This window comes from Capsicum annuum, chromosome 4, assembly GCF_002878395.1.
Source record: "Capsicum annuum cultivar UCD-10X-F1 chromosome 4, UCD10Xv1.1, whole genome shotgun sequence".
NCBI lineage: Eukaryota > Viridiplantae > Streptophyta > Magnoliopsida > Solanales > Solanaceae > Capsicum > Capsicum annuum.
This window is the reverse complement of record NC_061114.1, coordinates 216,055,711-216,080,809: the sequence shown is the minus strand read 5'-3', so window position 1 is coordinate 216,080,809 and position 25,099 is coordinate 216,055,711. Positions and strand designations below refer to the sequence as shown.

General features: G+C 35.8%; 1 protein-coding gene across 1 annotated transcript in view; it reads left to right on the top strand.

The window, feature by feature from the left end:
• Window positions 1–25,099, top strand: part of LOC124885485 (protein SABRE-like) — a gene marked incomplete at its 3' end in the record, with an annotated part of 30,574 nt that extends 5,475 nt beyond the window's left edge. The window contains 9 exon segments of the mRNA XM_047411046.1: window positions 7,075–7,186; window positions 8,194–8,454; window positions 9,353–9,612; window positions 12,462–12,660; window positions 16,827–16,997; window positions 17,094–17,171; window positions 18,440–18,691; window positions 21,120–23,210; window positions 24,841–25,099. Of these exon segments, the coding sequence (XP_047267002.1) occupies window positions 7,075–7,186; window positions 8,194–8,454; window positions 9,353–9,612; window positions 12,462–12,660; window positions 16,827–16,997; window positions 17,094–17,171; window positions 18,440–18,691; window positions 21,120–23,210; window positions 24,841–25,099 (3,683 nt within the window).

Here is a 25,099-nt window from a genome sequence, read left to right as displayed (position 1 = left end):
TTCTTCATTCCACCACCAGTCCCCTTGGTGCTTGCCCGAACGACCACTCGAGACCCCCAACACCTCTCTAGTGTCTCCCTGATGCAGTTGGCAGTCTTGGCCCACATACTATCTATATCCCCTCCACTCCTCCAAGCCTGTACTGGCCAAAGTCAAACTGCCCCATCTAACTCTCGGCTGATCCCATCTATATGCAGGGATAATGCAAGAATTGTAAATATGGATTATAGTGCAGAGATTGTATGGTATGGATTAACAATGCTTGTATTATATTGAAAATTACTACATGGTGTATATTTAAAAATATGTTTTAAAATTTTTTTATTTACTGCATGTATTTTTTTTTGGTTCCTTTTAATAGCTTTCATCCATGTATTCTTTGTTCGCACATTTTTATCCCACATTCTCCCGCTCATAAAATAATACATAAGTTCTTGCATAAGTTGTGCGAATATTCTTTTTCAGGACAATAAAAATACAACCAAACAATGCATAATTAATGCACAGTTTATGGGGACTGTGAGAATATGAGTAAGAATAGGAATAGTATACAAAATCCTACATGAGAAAAAATTGTAACGTAGTGTCTATAAATAGGGTGTCAATGTAACTATGTACACACATAATTCGATAATAATATTTTCTCCATTATTTCTCACATGGTATCAGAGCTTTGGTGAGAAACTTCAGAGAGAAAAAAAAACAAAAAACAAGGCCATTGTGCTTCAATTTCCGGTGGCTGACTTGTGTCACCTTCTGTTTGGTACGTGTTGTGCGAAAACCAACTGTACCACGAGGCTCTATAATCTCCGGCGGCTAAACCCCGATGAGAACCACCAGAAAACATCTCCGCATGTGCCCTTACACGCCGACAACAGTGAGATTTTTCGGCGAGGTCTCCGTCATGCGCCGGGCGAGTGAGGCATTTTCCGATCTAGTTTCTGAATATTCTTTATGTCGATTGCGTCACTCTATGGTTTGAAACAGTCCCCTCGAGCCTGGTTCAGAAAGTTTAGTACAGTGATTCAAGAGTTTGGCATGAATCGTAACAGAGCTGGTCATTCAGTGTTTTATCTCCATTCTGAACCAAATCTATGTATTTGGTGGTTTATGTTGACGATATTGTTATCACCGGCAATGATCAAGATGGTATCACTAACTTAAAGCAACATCTCTTTCAGCATTTCCAGACTAAAGACCTTGACAAACTAAAATACTTTCTAGGTATTGAGGTTGCTCAGTCCAGATCAGGTATTGTTATTTCTCAATGCAAGCATGCTTTAGACATTCTTGAGGAGACGGGAATAATGGGGTGTCGATCCATTGACACTTCTATGGATTCAAATGCTAAACTTCTGCCAGGACGGGGGAGCCACTCAATGATCCTGGAAGGTTTAGGTGGTTGGTTGGAAAGTTGAATTATCTCACAGTGACTAGACCTGACATCTCTTTTCCTGTGAGTGTTGTAAGTTACTTTATGACTTACCCTTATGATAGTCATTGGGATGCAGTTGTTCGTATTTTGTGATATATAAAGTCATCTCCAGGTAAAGGACTACTCTTCGAGGATCGAGGCCATGAGCATATCATTGGATATACAGATGCTGATTGGGCATCACCCTCTAATAGACGTTCTACATTCGGATATTGTGTTTTAGTAGGAGGTCCGTAGCAAAATATCAAGCAATGACTGCAACAACTTGCGAGCTGGTTTGGATCAAACAATTGCTAAGAGAATTAAAATTTGGAGAAACTGGTAAGATGGAACTTGTATGTGATAATCAAGCAGCCCTTCATATTGCATCTAATCCAGTGTTCCATGAGAGGACAAACACATAGAGATTGATTGCCACTTTGTCAGAGGAAAAATAGTCTCGGGAGATATTGTTACAAAATTTGTGAAGTCAAGTGATCAACTTGGTCCATCAATGATACAATAACAACAACGGAAGGCACGAAACACACTCCAAATCAGTCCACAATCTTAAGGATCCGAGGACCCAGATGGAGACCACTCTCGGATTTGCTATCAACAAGAAGAATACAAGATACAATGGTGTATGTAACACCAAAAACAGCTACAAAACGTGAGGAACAAGATGAATAACAATAACACAAGTTTCGGATTCAATAAAGGACCCAAAACAGTCCACTACACAAGATGACAACAACAATAATAAACGATAAATAGTGAGACCAAGATTATTATAAGATTAAGAACTAAAAAGTGTATTAAACTCATAAACCTCTAATGAATGTAATAATCGAAACCATGGTGATCGCCAAGGGAATCAACTCACCTCAAGATCCACCGTTTCCAAGCAAAGATCAATACTGGCCTTTCCAAGCCCTAACTAAGACTACACTAATGTGTTCTACTCTCAAGAGAGAGGATTTTAAGCGTTTCAATCTTTCATCTTTCATCAACTAATGAAAATAAGACTAAAGGGGCCTATTTATAATATATTACAAATGAAGACAAAAAGACCACTTTGCCCTTAATGAGAGGGGCTGCCATGGTATGTAAATACACCATGTGTAATGTCTAAAATATCCTTAATGAAGGGGCAACCAAGGTGCGTTATAACTTGAATGAATGGCGCCTCTTCAATGTTCTAAAAAACCGAGTATGGTTCATACTTCAAGGTTTGTGGTTCTCGGGTTAGCATCAATGTAAGCAACCAAGAAACCTTCCACACACGGGATTGCTTTAAGTCATGCTCAAAACGGGTCTTCCATGCATGTTCTCGTATCCTTGAGGTGACCAAGTCTTGAGCCTCTATATGTCGGCCTCCAAAGATGTCATCAAAAGATAAGATGGCCATTTGTCCCGTATCACCAGTCCTCGTATTAATTACATTTGTAATTGTAACAAGCTAGGTGCATATGACTTGTATGCACCAACCTGAGGGGAAGTGTTAGAATATGAGTAGGAATAGGAATAGTATACAAAATCCTACATGGAAAAAGATTGTAATGTAGTGTCTGTAAATAGGGTGTCAATGTAATTCTGTAGACACACAATCCAATAATAGTATTTTCTCCATTATTTCTCACTGGGACAACCACAAAACAAGTGACTGCACAATGTATAACTAATACTCCCTCCGTTTCAAAAAGAATGATCTACTTCCTTTTTAGTCCATTTAAAAAAGAATGACCTCTTTTCTTTTTTGGCAGTACTTTAATTTCAACTTTCCACATGGTACGTTTATGACCACAAGATTAAAGGACATTTTGGTACATTTGATACTACTTTAATTTAAGGCCATAAGATTCAAAAGCCTTCTTTATTTTCTTAAACATTGTGTCAATTCAAAGTAGGTCATTCTTTTTGAAACGGAGGAAGTACATAGTTTTTTTTTTTTTCTTGACTTGCATCGGGTGTCCGAGACTCTTCGAGCGCCGACTAATCCCGGGGGTGCACAGGCCCTCGGCAAGGAGTTTCCCGCAAGTGCACCACGGGTAATTCAGGGTTTCACCCAGTCCGATGGCCCTTAGAAATTGTTTGCACTCAGTGGGTATCGAAATTGAGACCTTGAAAGGGAGCACCCCAAAGCTCAAGCCAATTACCACCAGGCCAACCCCTGAGGGTTCGGAGGGAGTACATAGTTTAATAAGTATATTATAATATCTTATGCTGTAAACCGAACGGGCCCAAGTATGACTACATATACTTAGTTATTTACATTTACCTGACATATGGTTTTTTTCCTGAAATTGGTGAACTCTGTATTCCTCTGGCCACCGCCAAAAATTTGCACTTAAAGGAACTAATTACAGTAATCCTAGGAAGTCAACTAATTGAACTTCCTCTTCTATACATTGCTCTTAACATCAAGGATATTTGTGATATGCTATCTCTGCTCCACAAGGATATTAGAGGAGAGAATGCATCTTTAAGATACTGATACTAGGGCGTTTAGTCTATCATTCTTTTGGTAATATGAATTTAATGATCTTACGATGGCTATGACCGAACATTGGAGCAACCACAAAACTTTGGTAGAAGTCGGGTTAGGAGGTGAAAACGTACCACTTTGTCAATTTGGAAGTAGCCATTTATCCTATGAAAGTAGGCGCATTAAGGGATGAAAAGAGGCTATTCAACAGAGTTATGCTTGAAGAAACGGATGTTGAGGTTTGGCATAGAAGATCCAGCATTGAGAAGTTTCGTGGTAGATAAAAATGAAGTTTAAATTCTAATTTCTTGCCTAGTGGTGAATGAAGTGGGTTGAACACCATGAGCTCTCAAGTTCAAATCCCAATGAAGGCGAAATACTAGGTGATTTCTTCCCATATGTTTTTGCCTGGTGGACAGTTATATGGTACCTATTGTGGGGAGGTGTCAGATTTCCCATGGAATTAGTTGAGGTGCGCGTAAGCTAGCCGGACATCATGGTTATAGAATAAATAAATAAAATATTCTAGTTTCATTTGGTGTTCTCTTGAGATCCTTGTATAGAAGATAGTTTCAGTACTGTTTTTGAGGAATATACACAAAGTTACTAGTTTAAAAAAAAAAGAAAAAATTCTTGTATAGAAGATTGGGTCTTTTTGTTTTTTTAGAATCATATATTTATGTAGGTTCTTTTTTGCTGTTCTTTTTATAAGATAAGTGATATTATTAACAATGGGAATGAAAGTTTCCATATACAAGAGGCATACCAAAAAGTAGAGAATCTACCAAAGTAAAAGGAAGGTTCTCCTTTGGTATATGGCTTGTATATGGGATTTTCGGCTCCTATTGTTAATATAGTTATTTACCCTGTATAAAAAGGGAAACTTGCCAATATGTACAGTCTGACCAAGCTTATTTACCAACATGGCAAAAATATACACAACCTATACACTGATTCTCTACCTATCCAGCATCTCCAACTATCAAATAACAGTTTTGGCTTCAATAAGGAATAGTGAGAAGTACTTTTGTATTCATATTGTAGAAGAAACTTTAAGATTGGGAAATAGAAGAACTTAACAGTTTGCTTGAATTACTGTACAGGAAAAATCTAACTCGTAGAACTGATATAGATATGGTCATATGGGGAGGGCAGAAGGATGATCTTCATAGTTTATTATTTCTATAGAATATATGGATTTCTCTTGCTCTTCGTATAAGTCCCCAAAGCACCAAGGGAAGTTTTTTTTTCCTTTTATGGACAACAATATGGAAAGGCTTTGGAATAGTGGAGAATGTAAGAGAAGTAACAATTTTACATTAGTTGGTGCTTCATGGGTAAGTACGTGGTGGAGAATGTCAATCATCTACTGCTTCCATTCCCTTTTATTTATCGTAATATGTGGAGAAGAAGAAGCTCATGGAAACATATATATATTTTTTTTGAATGAAAGACTGGAGGTTTGGAGGCAAACCCTTGAATCTAAGGGGTTCAGGTTGAGTAGGTCCAAGACGGAATATATGGAATGCAAGTTTAGTGACTCGAGTCAGAAGGACGAAATGATGGTGAGGTTGGATTCCCAGGATGTTTGTAAGAGAGATAGTTTTAAGTATCTTGGGTCTATAATTCAGGGGAATGATGAGATTGATGAGGATGTCTCTAAACGTATTGGAGCAGGTTGGATGAAGTGGAGGCTCGCCTCGGGAGTGTTGTGTGATAAGAAGGTGCCCCTTAAGCTTAAAGTCAAATTCTACAGAGTGGCAGTCCGGCCGGCCATGCTGTATGGAGCGGAGTGTTGGCCAGTCAAGAACTCCCACTTTCAATGACTGAAGGTGGAGGAAATGAGAATGTTGCGTTGGATGTGTGGACTTATTAGAGGAGATAAAGTTAGGAATGAGACCATCAGGGAGAAGGAGAAGATGAGAGTGACTTCGGTGGAGGACAAGTTGCGAGAAGAAAGGCTGAGATGGTTTGGGCATGTGATGAGGAGGGGCATGGATGTCCCAGTTCGTAGGTGCGAGAGGTTAGCTTTGGATGACTTTAGGAGTAGAGGTAGGTCGAAAAAATACTGGAGGGAGGTGATTAGACATGACATGGAGCAACTTTAGCTTACTGAGGACATGACCCTAGATAGGAAGGTGTGGAGGTCGCGGATAAGGGTAGAAGGCTAGTGTGAGTGTGTGGGTTGTAGCAAGATGTTAGGAGAGTTCTTGTGTAGCCGGGTTGGTAAGCATAGGATTGTGTCCATTAGTAGGAGCCCCTAGTCAGTAGAGTTTGTGTGTGGTGGGTGTCTTTGGTCTGTGGGTGTATGTTACTACAAGGTGGGTGTCCTATCTCTTATTTCTTATTTCGAATTACTCATATTTCTCTTATTTCGTATTTCTATTATATCTATTTTATTATTGCTTATTCCTTATTTATGTTATGTCATCCATCCTGCTTCATGTTTCACTACAACCTTGTGTACTATTCTCTAGCCTGAGCCGAGGATCTATCGGAAACAACCTCTCTACTTCTTCGGAGGTAGTGGTATGGACTGCGTACATTTTACCCTCCCCAGACCTCACTTTGTGGGAATACACTGGGTCTGTTGTTGTTGTTGTTGATAATTATTTGATGATAAGCTCATTGAAACATATGCTGTATCATACATATAAGTCAGAATTTTATTTATTAACATATTCTTTTTAGAGCACATTTGATACCCTTGTCAAGATAAGCGGATACTCTTTATGACGAGTTACATCTCTACTTTGTGTACCCCTTGTGTTCTGTGGTTTAACAATCACATCAGTGAACTAGTGACTTCATAAACAAAAATTTTCATAGGAATGCCTCGTGACGATACCAACTTAGAAGTCCTTGAATCACATGTTGCAATGATGTACTTATTTTGGTGCACAATTTGATACTTATTATATGTCATTGACTATGATTGGGAAGCTCTGTTGTGTGAATCAAGCCATTTCTCTTATGGTGAGCATTTAGAAGTTTAGTTCTTAAGCTTTGCTAAAATAAAAAAATGTCTAGTTCTATATAACAGAATTGGTACTTAGAGATGAGAATTTTTAATTTAATTTCAATTTCATGATGTTGAATAATTATTCACTTTTTTTCTTCAAATTTATGGAACTTTTGCAGTCTGCTTATTCGTGCATTTTCCTGTCTTTAGGTTTGCTTCCCGCATGTTGGCTTGGATTCTAAGTCGAGCCATGGGAGCATCTGTTTCATTCCGTGTTGGAGGATGGAAATGCTTGAGAGATGTCGTGGTGAAGTTCAACAAGGTCGGTTCTTTTTTTTTTTTTTTTTTTTTCTGTGTTTGAGCTAGATGTGGGTTTATCTGTTTTATGCTGTGTTATTTCAGGGTTTTGTTCGATGGTCCATCATATTTACTTCTTCGATGGTCCATCATAATTACTCTTCTCTTTTCTTTTTATTATATATCTTCCGGTTAATCACATGAGAATTTATGCATACCAATTACTACCGTATACTGCTTGGTTGTGAGCCTTTCGTAGGTTCTCTTTGAAGTTATATTGAATTAGTTAGCAAATCATCTGCCAGCTATACACTGTTTGAAGGTGTGGTATAATTCGACACAGTTGCTGTACAGGACAGTTATACAAAAGTGATCTGATTAAGAGATTACTAATAGGCATTCATAGGAAATGATCAACCTTAAACCAAGGATTATGTCTTTGCTTCACGAGCTACATAAAATACAATTTTTCATTCTTGAAGTGTATGTAAGGGAATGTGGAGGAACCAGAAGATCTAGATAGTAAGGCAAAAAGAGCAGTGTCAACTTTGATACAATTTAGTCAAATGTCTTCGTGTCCAATTTCAGAGTTTAATGCCCATACCTTGGGGTGATATCACATCTAATAGAGAGATTCTGCAAAAAAATGGTGGCAGGCATTTTTATTTAAGAAACGTTGGTGTTCTGAAACTTTAAAGATTCGTTTTGGCATCTTAGAATCATGTCTTCGAGTTCCACCATAGAAATTTGCATACATGTGGATCTTTTTTCCCCCCTCCTCTTTTGCATTTTGTCAGAAGAAAAGCTGCCTCTGCAATTACACCAAGCTCAAGAGTGCACAGTGACTTGGGAGGTTCCTCATTTAGGGAATTTGCTGAAGGGAGCGACTAAACTGCCGTCAGTTAATCTTAGATTCAACTTTTGAGTACTGAGCTATAAGGCAACGATTAGATGCAAGATCTTCTTTTTTTTTTCTGGTATATCAATTGTATTTATATTTGTTCTCATGTCACTTTGAAAAATAATTTACAGGGTGCAGTTGAAAGCGTATCCATTGGCGAAATTAGACTTAGTATTCGGCAATCCTTGGTCAAGCTTGGCGTTGGTTTTATATCCAGGGATCCAAAACTACAGGTGTTAATATGTGATTTAGAAGTTGTAATGAGGGCTTCAAGTAAAAGCACAAAAAAGGTGAAGTCTCGTAAATCTCGCAAGTCAGGTAGAGGAAAGTGGATGGTTGTAGCTAATATGGCCAGATTTTTGTCGGTTTCAGTGACTGAGTTGGTTGTGAAGGTAACCATTGTTCCCATTAAATTTGGTCTTATGATTGGTGAATTTCGTTGCATCCACTTTACTCATGTACCCAAAAAGATTGCTAGCTATTGTTTTCATCTCTTCACGTCACTACATTTTATGACTCTTTGGATGCTGAAGTTCCGAGTGTATATTTAAATTATCTTTGATTCATGGAGATAATTTTTCTTGCATGCAAGTTCATATGATGAATCATGGGGAATTGCATTGCTTTTGCTTGTGATTGGCAGCAGTCTAAGTTCTTTTAAGTTTTAACTCATACATGTCAGAATTGCAGTGTGATGTTGTATTCCGTCAAAGTATGCATTGAATTGTGGTAACATATGCATATTATGGTAATTAATGACAAAAGATGCCAAATTAGTGATCTACTGCTTACTATGCTAATAGTGCAACCTGCAACTTACAGACGAGATCTAAATAGCTGTAAGATTCAAATTTTCAGATTTTAGGGTGTTCTCTCTCTCTCAAGAATTTCATATGGATAAAAGTTCAAGGATTTCCTCATAGTGTTTTGACTTTTGGGAATTGAACATTAGGAGGGATCAACAACTGGATATTTTGGGAGATTCATTGACTGTTGGTGTAGGCAAAAAATGATATATACATGCTTATGGTGTTAGGTGCTTGAAAATCATTGCACATTGACTGAGTGAATGCTTTGTCAGGTTGGGTGCCGTGAACTTGATGGAGGAATTGATATCCTGCAATTACTTGTTGTCTTTGTAGTATCACACTGTAATGATAGCTAAATGAAGTTGTTCTTTAGTGGACATTACGTTATATTCCTTATTGCTTTCTGGTGCATTTATCTGACTTGTTTAGTTGTTTCTCATGGTTTTCGCATACATGCTGATTATCTGTATAAACTGTGTAGACACCAAAAGCTACTCTTGAGGTCAAAGAGTTGACACTTGATTTATCTAAAGATGGTGGATCCAAGCCAGAATTGTTTGTCAAGTTGCTGCTTGCTCCTATCTTTGTTCACTTTGGTGAATCACGAGTCAGTTATGATCAATCGTCAGTGTATGCTGGATCTTTTCCCTCAAACGATGGATTATTAGCCATGACCGAAAAGGTCTCTGCTCCTTTCAGTTGTGAAGAATTTTCCATCACGTGTGAGTTTGGCCATGATAGGTATACCCTCTTTTATTTTATGTAATTGAATCGGTATATCCTCTTTCAACTGTTCCATTTTGTTCCAGTTATTTTATGTAATTGAATCAACTTCTTCGGTAATTGACCATTCATGGGACCTCTCTATTTTAATTCGACTTCTCCTGTAGCTGTATATGGTGTTTCTGTTGGTGTGTATTTGCTGGTCGAATTTTGTCGTTTGATTCTAGCTTTTGGAACTCATGTACAGATTCCACACCCAAACATTAACAGCACGAACCTCATTAGTATTTGTTCTAAAACATCAGCGTTTAACATTATCAAATGATCCGATGGAACATCTCTACATCTACATGTTCTTTTTCACCATAACTCAAACTTTAAATACTTAAATATGCACATCTTAACATTCATCAATTAGTTTGATTATGCTCTATTATAGAATCTGTTCCTACTCATGTATTCTGTAATCAAAGCCCTGAAACGAGGTATACGTATGTGTGTGTGTGTATATATACATATATGTATTTCCTCAAATTGTCAGCAGTCATTTAACGCAAAATATCATCCAACTTTAGCCTGTAGGAATGCCTAAACAATCATTTTTGCAGTTGGCTTTTATAATTTGTATCTTCCTGATGCTTTTCTGATGAAACACCTTACTTCATAGAAAAAAAAGAGGAATGCCTTAACAACCACTCTATCCCTTATGTGCTGCAACAAATAGAGCGTTATGAACTTATGGCAATGCTTGCATGTTTATTAGTTTATTTTTGTCGTTGTTGTTGTTATTATTATTCTCTTTTTTTCCCATGCTCTAATCTATAGACTATAGCTAATAATGTACTCCTTCCGTCCCAAATTACCCGTCCCAAATTGAGATGGCACATTGATTAAGAAAAATAATTAATAACATGGCCAGTTTACCATAGTACCCCTATTAAATGATGTTTACATTTTAATTTGAAGAAAAAGTAATTAATGCAAAGGGTAAAACATGGAATTTTTTTTTTTTTGTCTCTTCTTGATTAATGAAAAAAGACAAGTAAAATGAGAAATCAATTAGGAAATTTGGGACGGGTAATTTGGGACAGAGGGAGTATAAACAAGTAGGGTCACCCTTTATTAAAGTTTCTGCAGCCCCAAGAAATTTAAGTGCGAACTCCATTAAGCATCCTGATAAGACTAAAGTTTCCCTAAGAGGTGAAATGGTTTTCATTTATAACTGCATGGAGGCAAGATGAGTCTTATTTCTGATTATTCTGTGAGTGAATGCCAAAAGCATCTTATAATATTTTTCCAGCCTCATGTAAAATACATCATCTATGGTCAATCTTAAGAAAGAATCTCGCTAAATTCTTTCTTGGTAAAAGGAGCAGCAGTTGGACTCTAAGTTACTCGGACTCTTCACTTTCGGTGCCGCACCCGTGTCGACACGACATGGGTGTGGGTGTGGGATCCGTACCCGATATGGTTAACCGATTTTGGGTACTTTGACCAAAATCGACTTGGAAAGTCCGAACAGATTTATGAAATTCTATAATCAAAAATAAAAGCTAAGGTGAAATTAAAGAAAATGGAATAACTTGTGTATAGAAGTTTCTATATTATTGCTCTTCTTTTTATCTCCTTTCAGGGTTTTCTTCTTGAAAAATATTTTCTCCTTAAGATTTCCACATAATATCTCAAAATTTATGTTTTATAACTCTATTTTTAGATATTTAAATTATTTTTTGTCGAATCCCCGCACCCGGATCCATTTCTAGATCCGGGGATATTTAAATTGAGACCGTGAAGGATGCGACCTCTAGATCCGTACCCGTATCGGACACCCGCATCCGAGTCCGAGCAACTTAACTTGGACTCACAACATACGTTGGAGTACAGAGCTCTAGGTTTCCAGCTTGTTGACCATATTCAACTACATTGGGTTAATGAATGAAAGACTATCTGAAGCTTAAGAAGACAGAGTGAGTTAGGAAATAATTTTTCGTTGATCATGTCTTAGCTTAGTTTCTAGAGGGAAATAGTGAGAGAACCTTGGCTTAACTTTAGCAATCCTGGAAGTTCTTTGGGAAAAAATTAAGTTAAGAGGCAAATTTTCATTGATGATCAGAAGAGCTTAAAGCTTCAAAGATTGATCTGATAGATTTATTTAGGGAAAGGAGACACAAAAGTCCCAATTTTAGCAACTGAGATTTAGTCTTGTCAATCAAGAAATTACTTGTAGGGAAATAATTAAAAAATCCTTAAATTCTAGGAGTTGGATGATGTTAAATTTCTCATGTTAGTGAGAAGCATGATATAACTATCTCAATATTTGGGTTCGAGCCGCTGAAGCATGAACAACAGCTACAATTGAATGTTGCACATGAATGTGACTTAGTCATCCAGCTTGGTTCTTTTGGCTTAAGTCCTCCTGCATCAATGGAATGTGCATTTTTTTTAATCTTTGCTGGACGAAGAGCAGGTTAAGGTTATAACAACCATATTTCTTCTTAAACTTTATAGGACAAAACTTTATATCCATTGAAAATATACCTCAACTTTTAATTTTTAGATGAGCCAGAACGTTTTATCTGATAGGGCCTGTTTTTGTACCATGCTTGTGCTTTGTACATCTGATATATGCGTGTTGCAGATCTTTTCCCCTGTAAGCTAGAGTTATTGCTCGCTTACTTCTGAATAATGGAAAAAAGACCTAACTCTTTGCAGCTGTGACATTCAAATGAAAGAAACTTTGGTATACTGGGTTTGCCAATTGTTACAAAAAATATCTACCTTATGAGAAATAATGGAAGATGCTGATTTTGATATTTTTTTTTCTGATTTTGTTACTACTTTGATGTGTTCTATTCCTTTTCATTTAGGGAAGCAGGAGTGGTTGTTAGGAATGTGGATATTGCCACAGGCGATGTTTCCATTAATCTGAATGAGGAGTTGTTACTTAAAAGAAAAGGCGGAGATGCCTTTTCTTCTACAGGTACTGAATCTGGTACTGCTGAAAAGCCTGTGAAAACCCCAGCTAATTTGGCTATTATGAAATATGCGTCAATGTTTCCTGAAAAGGTCAGTTATTTCTCTATCCTCATCCCTGGAACAAGCTTGACAATATTTTTTTGTTTATAGCTACGTTATAAAAAAATAAAAATGTTTTGTTAACACTGAATCAAGTGTTAGTTATAGGATTTAGGTTTGAAATAATTGCATTTTAATCTTTTCTCTTGAATGATTGACGAGAAAGAAGTTGGATGTACAAGGATATGAAAGGAAAAGGTCTTAGATTATAGAAATGGTTCTCTCTTTTCAGGAATAATTACGAAAATGCAGTAAAATAGTGTATAACGAAGTAGGGAGGAAATAACCTTTGTACCTGGCTGTGATATGTAATGCATAGATCGTTATTTACTTAAAATAAATTTTAAGTTTCTTGAACGAGCTTCGACTCCATGACTTTTTAGTTATATAATAGATTGATTTAAGATGAGTCCCTTGAGCTTATTTCTCCCCCCGTTTTAATTCGTTTGTCTTGTTTTGACTTGCCACGAAGTTTAAGAAACTAAAGAAACTTTTGAATCTTGTGGTTTTAAATTAAAGATATGTAAAATGTTCCAAAATGTCCTTTAATTTTGTGGTCTTAAACATGTTATGTGGAAAGTTGAAATTAAAGAGTTGCCAAGAAAGGAAAAGGACATTCATTTTTTTTAGAAAGAAAGGATATTCTTTCTGAAACAGACTAAAAGGGAAGTGACAAACAAATTGCGACGGAGTGGGTACTTGTTTAGTTGTTTTGGAGGAAATAGGAATGAACTTCAACGTCTAATGATTTCCAAAAAGGGAGAATCGCTAGAATAGGAATAGAATTGGTACTCATCCTATTTAATCCGTACTTACCCAAAAAAAAAGGAATAGAATTGTATATAGTGTCCTAAGTGGAAATATCTTTTAACGTAGTGTCTATTTTTCTGGATTAGATAAACAATTGTAATGTTGTGTTTCTAAATAGAACTTGGTGTGTAATATGATTGTAGTCTAATAGATTTGTATTTGATTGCGCCAGTCACTGGTCTGAAATAGTTTTCTCGAGCCTGGTTTCGGAAGTTCAACACAGTAATTCAGGAGTTTGGCATGACTCGTAGTGAAGCTGATCACTCTGAGTTTTACTGGCGTTCTGCTCTAAATATGTGTATTTATTTGGTGGTTTGTGTTGACGATAGATTTATCATCGGTAATGATTGAGATGATGTCACTAAATTAAAATATCTCTTCCAACATTTCCCGACTAAAGATCTCGACAAGCTGAACTATTTCACAACAAAAGTATGCCTTACGACATTCTTGAGGATACAAGAATAATGAGATGTAGACCCATTGACACTCCTATGGATCCGAATGTTAATCTGTGCCACCCAGTGATCCTGGAAGATATAGGTGACTGGTTTGTAAGTTAAATTGTATTGTAAGTCAGTTTATGAAGAGTAAGAAACAAAGCGTGGTTGCTCCATCTAGTGTAGAAGCTGAATATCGAGCAATAGCTACAGCAGCATGCTAGTTTGGATTAAGTAGTTTCTTAGAGAACTAATGTTTGATGTTTGGCATGAAGTTTAAAGATGTGGAACCAAGACAGAGAGAGTGAAATCTATCTTTTGTCAGTCGATGAGAGTTAGGATTGTTTCCTGGAATGTTAGGGGGTTCAACATGGATAAGTAAGCTCTGAATAACTAACCCAACAACAATAAGCTCAATTCTTCCTATTTTGCCCTGTATAAGGAAAAGCTCAATTGTTCTGTTACTTGCTCCTCCATTTGCTGGGATGGGAAGTATAGATTGAGAGGCTTAGAAAACGAGGTGTTGGCTCTGGACTGATGGAAGATTGAATCATTCTGACGCAGATCCATGGTGATTTGTCTTTGCAAAATCCATAGCTGATTGGTTCTACTTGTTTCCTTTGACATTTTTGACACAAATGAAAGCTTACATTTTTATAACTTGGGGCGTCGTGGCGGGTTGAGGAAAGTTTTTGGCGGATCAAAATGGGTTACATCAACAGACGTGTCATCCAGAATTTGTTTAGGTAAAAAATGAGCTTCGTTCAGATGGTTGAATTGCGGGTCATAGCCCATCCCACCCAAGTTAAAATCAATAATGTGCTGTGGATTACATTGCTGTATCCAAAACATAGCGTACTACCCGTCCTTGATTGAAATTAATTCTGTTTGCTGTTTCCACTTTCCAGCGTTAATTTCTTTCTTTCTTCTTCTTTTTGTTGTCACACTTATTTCTTGTTTGGTGACTGTCTTTGTGAACATCAATTTGTCAAATAGATCATACAATGACTTGTTTTAGTTCAACATAATTTATAAGATAGACGCTACTTTCATGCTTCCACTTTTGTGAAAAGTTCCTTTCTATTCATTACTACTATATATAAGCGCCAGTGGCAGGCAGCTGGAAGCAGCAACTGGCGTTCGACATGCCTGCTTTCAGCTGCCTGCTTGCTCCGTGATTTTATTATATCATCCCTAAATAATTATTATATGACGTTTACTTATTAAAAAATAATAATATTTAATAAAAAATAGAATAGATATTTATAAAATAAAATAGACATTTATGATATGGCTATTTCAGCTGTTTCAATTATAATTTTACTGTATCACCTATAATTAACTATTATGAGTCATCTAAGTATTTAAAAATTGATAATATTTATTTTATAAAAGCTGAAATAAACATAAAATGATAAATTAATTCTTGATGTTTTAAATTAATTTGACATCTTATGTGAGGCCACTTAAAATTTTTTTCACAAGTATTTTTTATATGAATTTTGTTATATCACTTTTAATTAGTTATTATGAGTTATTCAAGACATTCTGATTTCGCTATTTCAATCGTGATATTTGGTTTACTCTTGAAATTATATCAGTGTCGTTTAAATTGAAATAGTTGAAAAATATTATAAATTACAATAATTAAAAACTTAAATTACTTTAAAAGTCTAAATTCACCATCAATACCATAAAAGTTTAAACAAGAAGAGTTTTATTATAAATTGCAATAGCAAATAATTTAAAATAATAAATTACAACGGCGAAAAAGTACTATAGATTATAATATTTAGCGGTGTCATATTAATTAGGATAAAGGGATATTACTTGGAAATTACGTTGAAAGTCGTATAAATTTAAATTATAATAATTAAAAACTTAAATTACTTTGAAAGTCTAAATTCACTATTAATACCATGAAAGTTTAAACAAGAAAAGTATTATAAATTGAAATAGCAAATAGCTTATAATAGTAAATTACAATGTCGAAAAAATATTATAGATTACAATAGTTATCGATGTCATATTAACTAGGATAAAGGAATATTACTTGAAAATTATGTTGAAAATCGTATAAATCATAATATAATTAACAACTTAAAATATCTAAAACTATATATAACAAATCTAATTGACTTTCACAAATATTAATCAATGTCATATAAATTTAAATTAAAAAATAACATATAATATCTGAAAAGTAGAACATTGGGCCCGTGCTGGCACGGGCTCCAATATCTAGTATATGAATATTTATGAGTCAATAGAAACTTCTTTTCTTCTCAAAAATTCTATTCACTTATAAATGTATGTCCATCTAGTAGTTGGTTTTGTGTTTATGTATATATTAGTTACTTTAATGGAAGGTACACTTTTTTGGTGAACAGAACATGCAAAAAAGAATTAAAAAAATATGACATTGATAAATACAATACATAAATTTATTAATTACCTTACACCTAGTGTCCAAGTGCCAGAGAGTGGGAAACAAACAAGAGAAAGAAGGTTGAGTGTACAGCTCCATCAATGACAGACAAACCAACTCCCTGTTTCTCGTCAATGAAACAGAGGGTTGTGCTAGACAATGCATGCTACTTCATGGGATGAGTATCTGACCCGTTCAGTAGCCCAAGTTGATCCGTTAAAAAGGCGGGTCAGCTTGAGTTATAACCCAAATCGATCCAGCCTGAAAATGTTATTGACACACAGTTAAATCTTGGGCAGATTACACATTTACGGATCAAATTTGACGCCTCTATTTATAACTAATTCCTTTATGTTGTTCTCTAGTTTCATTTGCCCTTACTGCATCACATAATGTTGGGAAGTAAGGTATTCTTTTCATAAGAATGTTAGGAAGTTACATATAGTTTGATTGACATAATTATTGTATTTGTTTGACAGCTTAGCTTCACGTTGCCCAAACTGGATATGAAGTTTGTGCACCGTGAAGTGGGTCTTATTGTTGAGAATAACATTATGGGCATCCAACTGAAAGGCACAAAATCTCGATCCTTTGAAGATGTTGGAGAAAGTACGCGAGTTGATGTTCAGATGGAGTTCAGTGAGATTCATGTATGTTTGTATTCATCAGTTGTTCCCAGTTGTTCTTATTCTTACTAAAATTGGTACGTTTTATAAGAAGTGAAAGTGACACTTTTTATACTGCAGCTACTAAAAGATGGTGGTATATCAGTTGTGGAGATATTAAAACTTGATGTTGTCTCTTCCTCATATATTCCACTTCAGGTATGTGATAGTTTTACATTGATAACATCATATTTTGTTTGAAACTGGTAACAGTAGTTTCATGAAGGAGATCAGTACTAGGGAGGTACTGAAATCATATTTACAAAAGGATTCACCTTACTCTATGATCCTATGTCTATTATGAGTCTAGCACATCAATAATAGAGATAGGATCATTAAAATAAAACTGATTACACCAAAAACACAGGATCATGATAAATTCAACTTGATCTGCTTGGGCTATTTTTTGGTAACTGCTGCACAGAACAAAATACAAAGCAGTACGGACCTACAGTTGCTTTGTTCAATTTTTGAGAAGGCAAACTTGGATAGACTCTAGTCATCTGTACCAAGATTCTTGGATTCTTGGTATCTTCTGAAATAACCACTGTGAAAAACTTGAGAGAAATATACTGGAGGGGGTCTGCTACCCTTGCACTTGGTGGGCAATCTGGAATGAAAGGAACTTTTGAAGGAAAATGCAGTCCCTTACAGGAGATCAAGATGAACTGTCTGTGACTTTCCTATTTTTGGTGCAAACAAACTTTTTTAGGAGATATAGGAGATCTGTTAGAACTGATAGGAAGCATTTGAATTCTCAGATTGTTCATAGTCTTGTTGATACTTGATAGTCGCAACCCCCCCCCGGCTCAGAGTTTGTTTATATACAAGTTGTTACCTATTAAAATAAGACATACCAGATAACACACAAGCTCAATTCACATCCTTATGTTTGATAAAAAGGAATTTAGGCTCAAGTGCCTGAGAGCATATTTACCAAAAGAAATTTTTTCCTTACCTTCCTCCATTCGTGATGCCTGGCTTGTTTGTGAATTAATTCAGTCAGGCTTTCTTAACAAACGACACACCTTTGTTCCCTGCCTTTCTCCATTCATCATGCCTTCCCTGTTTGTGAATTAATTCAGTCAGGCTTTATTAATATACAACACACCATTATTCCTTGCCTTCCTCCATTCATCATGCCTGCCTAGTTTGTGAATTAATTCAGTCAAGCTTCAAAATTCTGCCACCTCCCACTGTTGAAAGTTCCTCCTAAACCTTAAGTCACAAAGGACTCCAGCACGTTTTAGCCTTGTATCAATTTACATATGACTCAATTGCTATTCGAACTGGTTCTTTTCATAGCGTGTTCTCTCTTGATGCTGTATCATCTTTGATGCTTTCCCGATGAAGTTAATTTTTTTTGCAAGTCTTATATTTACTTTTTCCTTTATCTATTTAATTGTTTAGGATGCTTTACTTTACAGCCTGCTTCACCCATCAGATCAGAAGTTGATGTCAAGCTTGGAGGTACTCAGTGCAACGTGGTGATGACTAGATTACATCCTTGGATGCGCGTTCTTGCTTTGAGAAAAAAGAAAATGGTTCTTCGAGGAGAAAGTACTACTTCTGAAAGATCTCACTCATCTGATCATAAAGCATTCATGTGGACCTCCACTATTTCAGCCCCAGAAATGACTGTAGTGCTCTACGATTTGAATGGCTCTCCGCTCTATCATGTAAGACCCTTTGCCATCATATCCACATCTTTTACCCTTATTAAATGCATCGGTTATGGTTCCTACTACTTCTCTTTTCTTTTTCAAAAACTATCTGTATCTTTGTGTACAGAGGAAAATAATGCCGTTCTCTGAGTCTGATTTAAGTTTTCTGCAAGTTATCTATGTTTAATACTTGTTTCCTTTAGCCTGAGAGCAATGCTGGGTGTCTGAGTGGTACATTATGCCAAATGTCTGGGTTGAATTTGTTTTTTTACTTTGCTATTGTCTAAAGCATGCTTAATGGATGCTTAATGGTGCATTACGCTCTTGCTTACTATTCTCTATCTTGAGCCGGGGGTCTATCGGAAACAACCTCTCTACTTTTTTGGAGGTAGCGGTATGGACTGCGTACATTCTACCTTCCCCAGACCTCACTTTGTGGGAATACACTGGGTTTGTTGTTGTTGCTGTTGTTGCTGTTGTCTAAAGCATAGTCTTTTGTGTCTTCACACAGAAAACATAGAGTGATCCGAGTTCAACTAAAGAAAGAAAAGCTTTTCATGAGCTTTATAATCTGTGTCTATTTGGACAGTTAACTTGAGAGTGGTGTAGGATATCTGAAATAGTATATTGCCTCTGAATTGGTGTGGGTTAAGTTTGTGTTTTTGACTTCAACATTGTGTAAAACTGATCGTCTTTGAACTATTTCCAACAACTTATGTCTTTTCAACTTACAAGGGAGCTGGCGAACTTTGCTTGAGTTGATTCTTTTCGGGCCTTTTCTATGTAATTGAGGGCCTGTTTGGAACAAAGCCACCCTGGTAATTGAATTCGGTGTAATTAGGTGTAATTAGACTGTCTGACATGTTTGGTTGGCCAGGCAATTAGGGATGGCAATGGGGTGGTGCGGGTTTTAGGCTATGTGGGTGCGGGGCGGGTTGGAGTAAGTTTTTTTTAAATGGTGCGGGGCGGGAGGGGTTGCAGGTATATGCGAGTTTAAATTAAAAAAAAAGATAAAATTTAGTATTATTCTTGTGAATCTGCCTAAAATTATATGTATTCTTTACCTAAAATTTTGTCATACTTAAAACGACATATATAACACTATAAATAAATAATTTCATAATTTTATGCCCGAGTATGAATGTGGGGCGGGTTTAAAGGTGATGTGCTGCGGTGCGGTGCGGTGCGGTTTTTAAATTTGCGGGTTTAGGAAAAACCCGCACCACACGCGCACCGCACCGCCCCATTGTCACCCTTACAGGCAATTACTTGGTCAACAGGTAATTGAGTGTAATTGACAGGGTGTAATTACACTCTTCAATTCATAGAGGGAGCCGTGAATTGCTGGTAATTACGTGGTATAGTTACAAGTTGATTACTTTTTTAATTTCTTTCTTTTATTTTCATTTTTATTTACTTCTAATTTCTATTATTTTAAATTCTTTTTATTTTTATTGTTCGAATACTTTTAAAAAAATATTTTTTATTTTATATTATTTCTATTTCATTTCCTTCTTATTTTCCAATCTTTACTTCCTTCCTGTGATTTCATTTAATTTTTCGTATTATCTATTTTTATTTAGTTTATGTTTATTTTTTTCATTTAGAATAATTTAGTTAGTATACTAATTTTTCAAATTCAGTAGAATTCATATTGGATAAGGTTATGGACCTAGGTTTACCTTTTCTTTTGAATTATGTTGAAATTTGACATAAAAGTATTTTTTTTTTCTGAATTTCAAACTTATGTTATATTTTCATTTCCAATTTACGTATTTGTTTTACTAGTATTGATTTGATATTTCACATTGCAAGCCATTCATTTTTTTAGTTAGAATTGATTGATTATCTTTTTGTCAAACATGCATTTCATGATGTTTTTAAAAACCATGTACTTTAAGTTTTTATGAATAATTTAATTAAATATTAAAAAATATAAATCAATTATTTTTTTAATAAGAACATATGTTTATTAGTTAATATATTTCGAAAGAGAATATATGTGTGTGTGTATATATATATGTATGTGTGTGTATAAAATATTTAATTTAATATCATTTATAGAGACTCTTATTTGTCTACTATAAATTTTTAGTTTTTGATAATTAAGTTTTATTTTAAAACTTTAATATAACCATGTAATTACACTTGTGCGACCAATTGGTACACTTGTAATTACATTGTGACAAACAAACAGGTAATTGTAATTACTAGGCTGGTAATTACCACCCTAGTAATTACACCAATTCCGATTACCACGTGACTTTCCAAACAGACTGTTAAATTTCATTCTTTCCCTTTGACAGAGAATTTCTATTTCCCAGTGAACCACTAAAAGTTAGATATCAGAACAATCATAGATAGTTAACTGTTCAGCTTGTTTCTGTAATTACTTCATCCTTTTGTTTTAAATAGTGATGTCCTGTTCCTTTTTACATTGCAGGGTTGTTCACAGTCATCACATGTCTTTGCCAATAATATATCAAGTACAGGCACAGTGGTGCACATGGAACTTGGTGAATTTAATCTGAACATGTCAGAAGAGTATCGAGAATGCTTAAAGGAGAGTCTCTTTGGGGTTGAAACAAACATGGGTTCACTTATTTATATAGCAAAAGTCAGCGTTGACTGGGGCAAGAAAGATATGGATTCACCTGAAGATAGTCTCAAGTATAAAACAGTTCTCTCTGTTGATGTTACTGGGATGAGTGTTCACTTAACCTTCCGGCGCATTGGGTCTCTGGTGTCTACAGCTTTGTCTTTCAAGCGCTTACTGAAGATTCTTTCTGGTTCTGGTAAAAAACCACACAACCAGGTGACAAAATCGTCCAAGCCATCAGGGAAAGGGATTCAACTCATCAAATTCAATTTAGAAAAATGCTCTTTAAATGTTTGTGGAGAAGTGGGTTTGGAAAATTCTGTTGTTCCTGATCCCAAACGTGCCAATTATGGATCTCAGGGAGGTCGAATTGTAGTTAGTGTTTCAGCTGATGGTACACCCCGCACTGCAACTATAACACCTACAGCTCCAGTTGAACTTAAAAAACTCAAATACTCTCTGTCTCTTGATATTTTCCACCTAAATCTAACCTTGAACAAGGAGAAACTATCTACACAAATGGAGCTTGAAAGAGCGAGATCAATCTATCAAGAACATTTGGAAGACAATAACCTCCCTGGAGCAAGAGTTACATTGCTCGACATGCAGAATGCTAAGTTTGTGAGGCGATCTGGTGGTCTTAAAGAGATTGCAGTGTGCTCACTCTTTAGTGCCACTGATATATCAGTCAGATGGGAGCCTGATGTATATATAGCTTTGGTTGAACTTGGGCTACACTTGAAATTACTGATGCACAATCAGAAGCTTCAGGAACTTGGTAAAGACGGCCTTAAAGAAAATGGGCAGGAAAATGAGACTTCGATGGAGTCAGTACCACTGGAGAAACGCAAGAAAAGAGAATCCATTTTTGCTATTGATGTGGAAATGCTTAATATATCTGCTGAAGTTGGAGATGGTGTTGAGATGACTGTCCAAGTGCAGTCGATCTTTTCTGAAAATGCTCGGATTGGTGTGCTTCTTGAAGGGTTAATGCTCAACTTTAATAATGCAAGAATATTTAGAAGTAGCAGAATGCAAGTCTCTCGCATTCCAAATACTTCTAGAAGTGCACCAACTGCAAAACACGAGATGGGCACAACATGGGATTGGGTTATTCAAGCCCTTGATGTCCACATATGCATGCCATACAGGTTGGAATTGCGGGCCATTGATGATTCTGTTGAGGAAATGCTTCGAGCTTTAAAGCTTGTTACTGCTGCAAAAACTAAACTTTTGTTTCCCAAAAAGGAAGAGAAATCAAAACCTGAAGAGACCAGTTCATCCAAAATTGGACGAGTTCGGTTTTGCATAAAGAAGCTCACTGCTGATATTGAAGAACAACCAATACAGGGATGGCTGGATGAACATTATCAGCTGTTGAAGAAGGAGGCTTGTGAATTAGCTGTCAGATTAAACTTTCTTGATGAGCTTATTTCAAAAGGTGCTAAATCTCGTGGTGTTGCAGAAAAAAAGGATTCTCTTGAAGGTAGTAAGATCCATTTTAACGGAGAAGAGATTGACGTGGAGGACACTTCAGCCATTCAGAAACTGCAAGAGGAGATCTATAAGAAGTCATTCAGGTCGTATTACCAGGCATGCCAAAATCTTGTGCAATCACAAGGATCAGGGGCCTGTAGTGAAGGGTTTCAAGGGGGTTTCAAGCCTAGCACTGCCAGGAGTTCTCTCTTTTCAGTTTCTGCTACAGAGTTGGATGTGAGTTTGACAAGAATTGAAGGAGGTGATTCTGGGATGATAGAGATTCTGCAAAAGCTTGATCCAGTATGTCGTGCACATAACATCCCATTTTCACGATTATATGGTAGTAATATCAATTTGCATACAGGTTCCCTTGTTGTTCGGATAAGAAATTACGCATACCCACTTCTTGCTGCAACTTCTGGCAGATGTGAAGGACGTGTCATACTCGCTCAGCAGGTCTGATCATTGTTGTTTTCCTGTTTCTTTCAGCTTCGAACTGTTAAACAAATGATTTGAGGAAATATTTTCACAAAATCTATTTGCGTTTTTGTGTAACCTATACAAATCATTTCTTTCCGAAGGATGTGAAACTCAATTGGCGCTCATCACAAAAAAGCAGGCAAACCATCCAATATGTTTTAATAAAACGGTTGAATGTATTACCATTGTTCCTTTTTAAAAAAATCTATTACCATTTCTAAAAACGGTTTTGCTTTAATTTTAACTTTCATCCAAGACTCGAAAGCTAGTTACATATTCTGGGTTTGTGTAGATTTTCTTTGCTCCCTTGCATATTTGAACTTTCAGACTTCCGCATATCTATAATATTTTCTTGTATTTTAACACCATCTAATATATTTTATAATACCCATGAATTTGTTACGGTTGCTAATATGTGGATCAATTAAAACAGTTCTTTTTAGTTGTTACCAGTTTCAAAAAGAAATTGAAATAGTTCTTTTTTATTTTAGTCCAAATTTATGTAGGACAAGGAACTATATAATTTTTGAAGAGAAGCACATGTCCTTTTGGGAAGTTTAAATGAACTGTGTTCATTTATTTTATTTTTGGCATAAAGAAAGTCAAGTAGATGATACAAAATCTTTGGTAGATATTACTGGGCTCTTACAATCTGTAAAATAGGCCTGTACTGCCTTGGTGCTTTTGTGAATAAAATGTTACCAGTTTCATGCAAAAAAAATAGCTAGCTATGTAGGGCTTGTGTTAATTTTCTTTGCTCTTTTTGTATTTGAACTTTCAGAATTTTTGGAAGTCCGTATCATACTTGTAATATTTTCTTTTGTATATTCAGCACCTTATTGGTGTGACTTAGTAAAATTTAGCGTTATCACTTTCTTTTTCAGGCTATAGTAAGGACTGTCTAGTTAGTTTATTCCTTGAAATGATTATTCCTATAGATGAGTAAAGTTTTACAGAAAATTCATGCAAATCAGTTTCCGTTTTAATTCTATTACTGTGAAAACACGCTATCTGAAATAAAACTCATCTCGTGGTCTTACATGTACTTTCGTGAATATTAATGCAGTCATATCAGTGCCACTTTATGTTATATTCTTATACAACAACAACTATGCCTTAGTTCCAAACAAGTTGGGATCGAAAATATGAATCCCATTTTCATTTAAACTCATTTCATTATCATCTTCATACTAAACAATATAAAAGTGAAAAATAAGCTAAGTATATATAACAATGACAATAATAATAATAATTATGTCAAGAATAATATTAGAAGCTCTCTAACAAGTCTAAAACCTATCCTCAACTAGTAGCTATCGCCTATATAAATCTTTTTCTTCCATTGTTCCCTATCTTTAGCTAAGTCTGCATTATATCTAACATTACATAATATTTTTGTACAATGATGAATATTTCTCATCTACTCAAATCAGTTACCAATTTGAATATCCTTGTTTAGCTTTTCTCCTTTGTGTTGTACTGTTGTGTTAAAACACAAGATATATTATATTCCTCATTCTACTGTATTTGATTTGTTTTAATGCTTTGGATTTCGACCACCGACTCGTCGACACAAACTTAACTTGTTTATCCATGTCGGGTGTAGGCAACTTGTTTTCAACCCCAAATCCATCAAAATGTGTACATTGGGAGATGGAGGAAGGTTCGTTTGCTCCGTTCTGCTAGTGGGACAACTCCACCAATGAAAACATACTCTGATTTGCCCTTACATTTTGAGAGAGCAGAAATTTCCTACGGAGTTGGTATTGAACCAGCTCTTGCTGATATTAGCTATGCTTTCACAGTGGCCATGCGTAGGGCCAATTTAAGCATCAGAAATCCTAGTCCAGATCCTCCGCCACTGA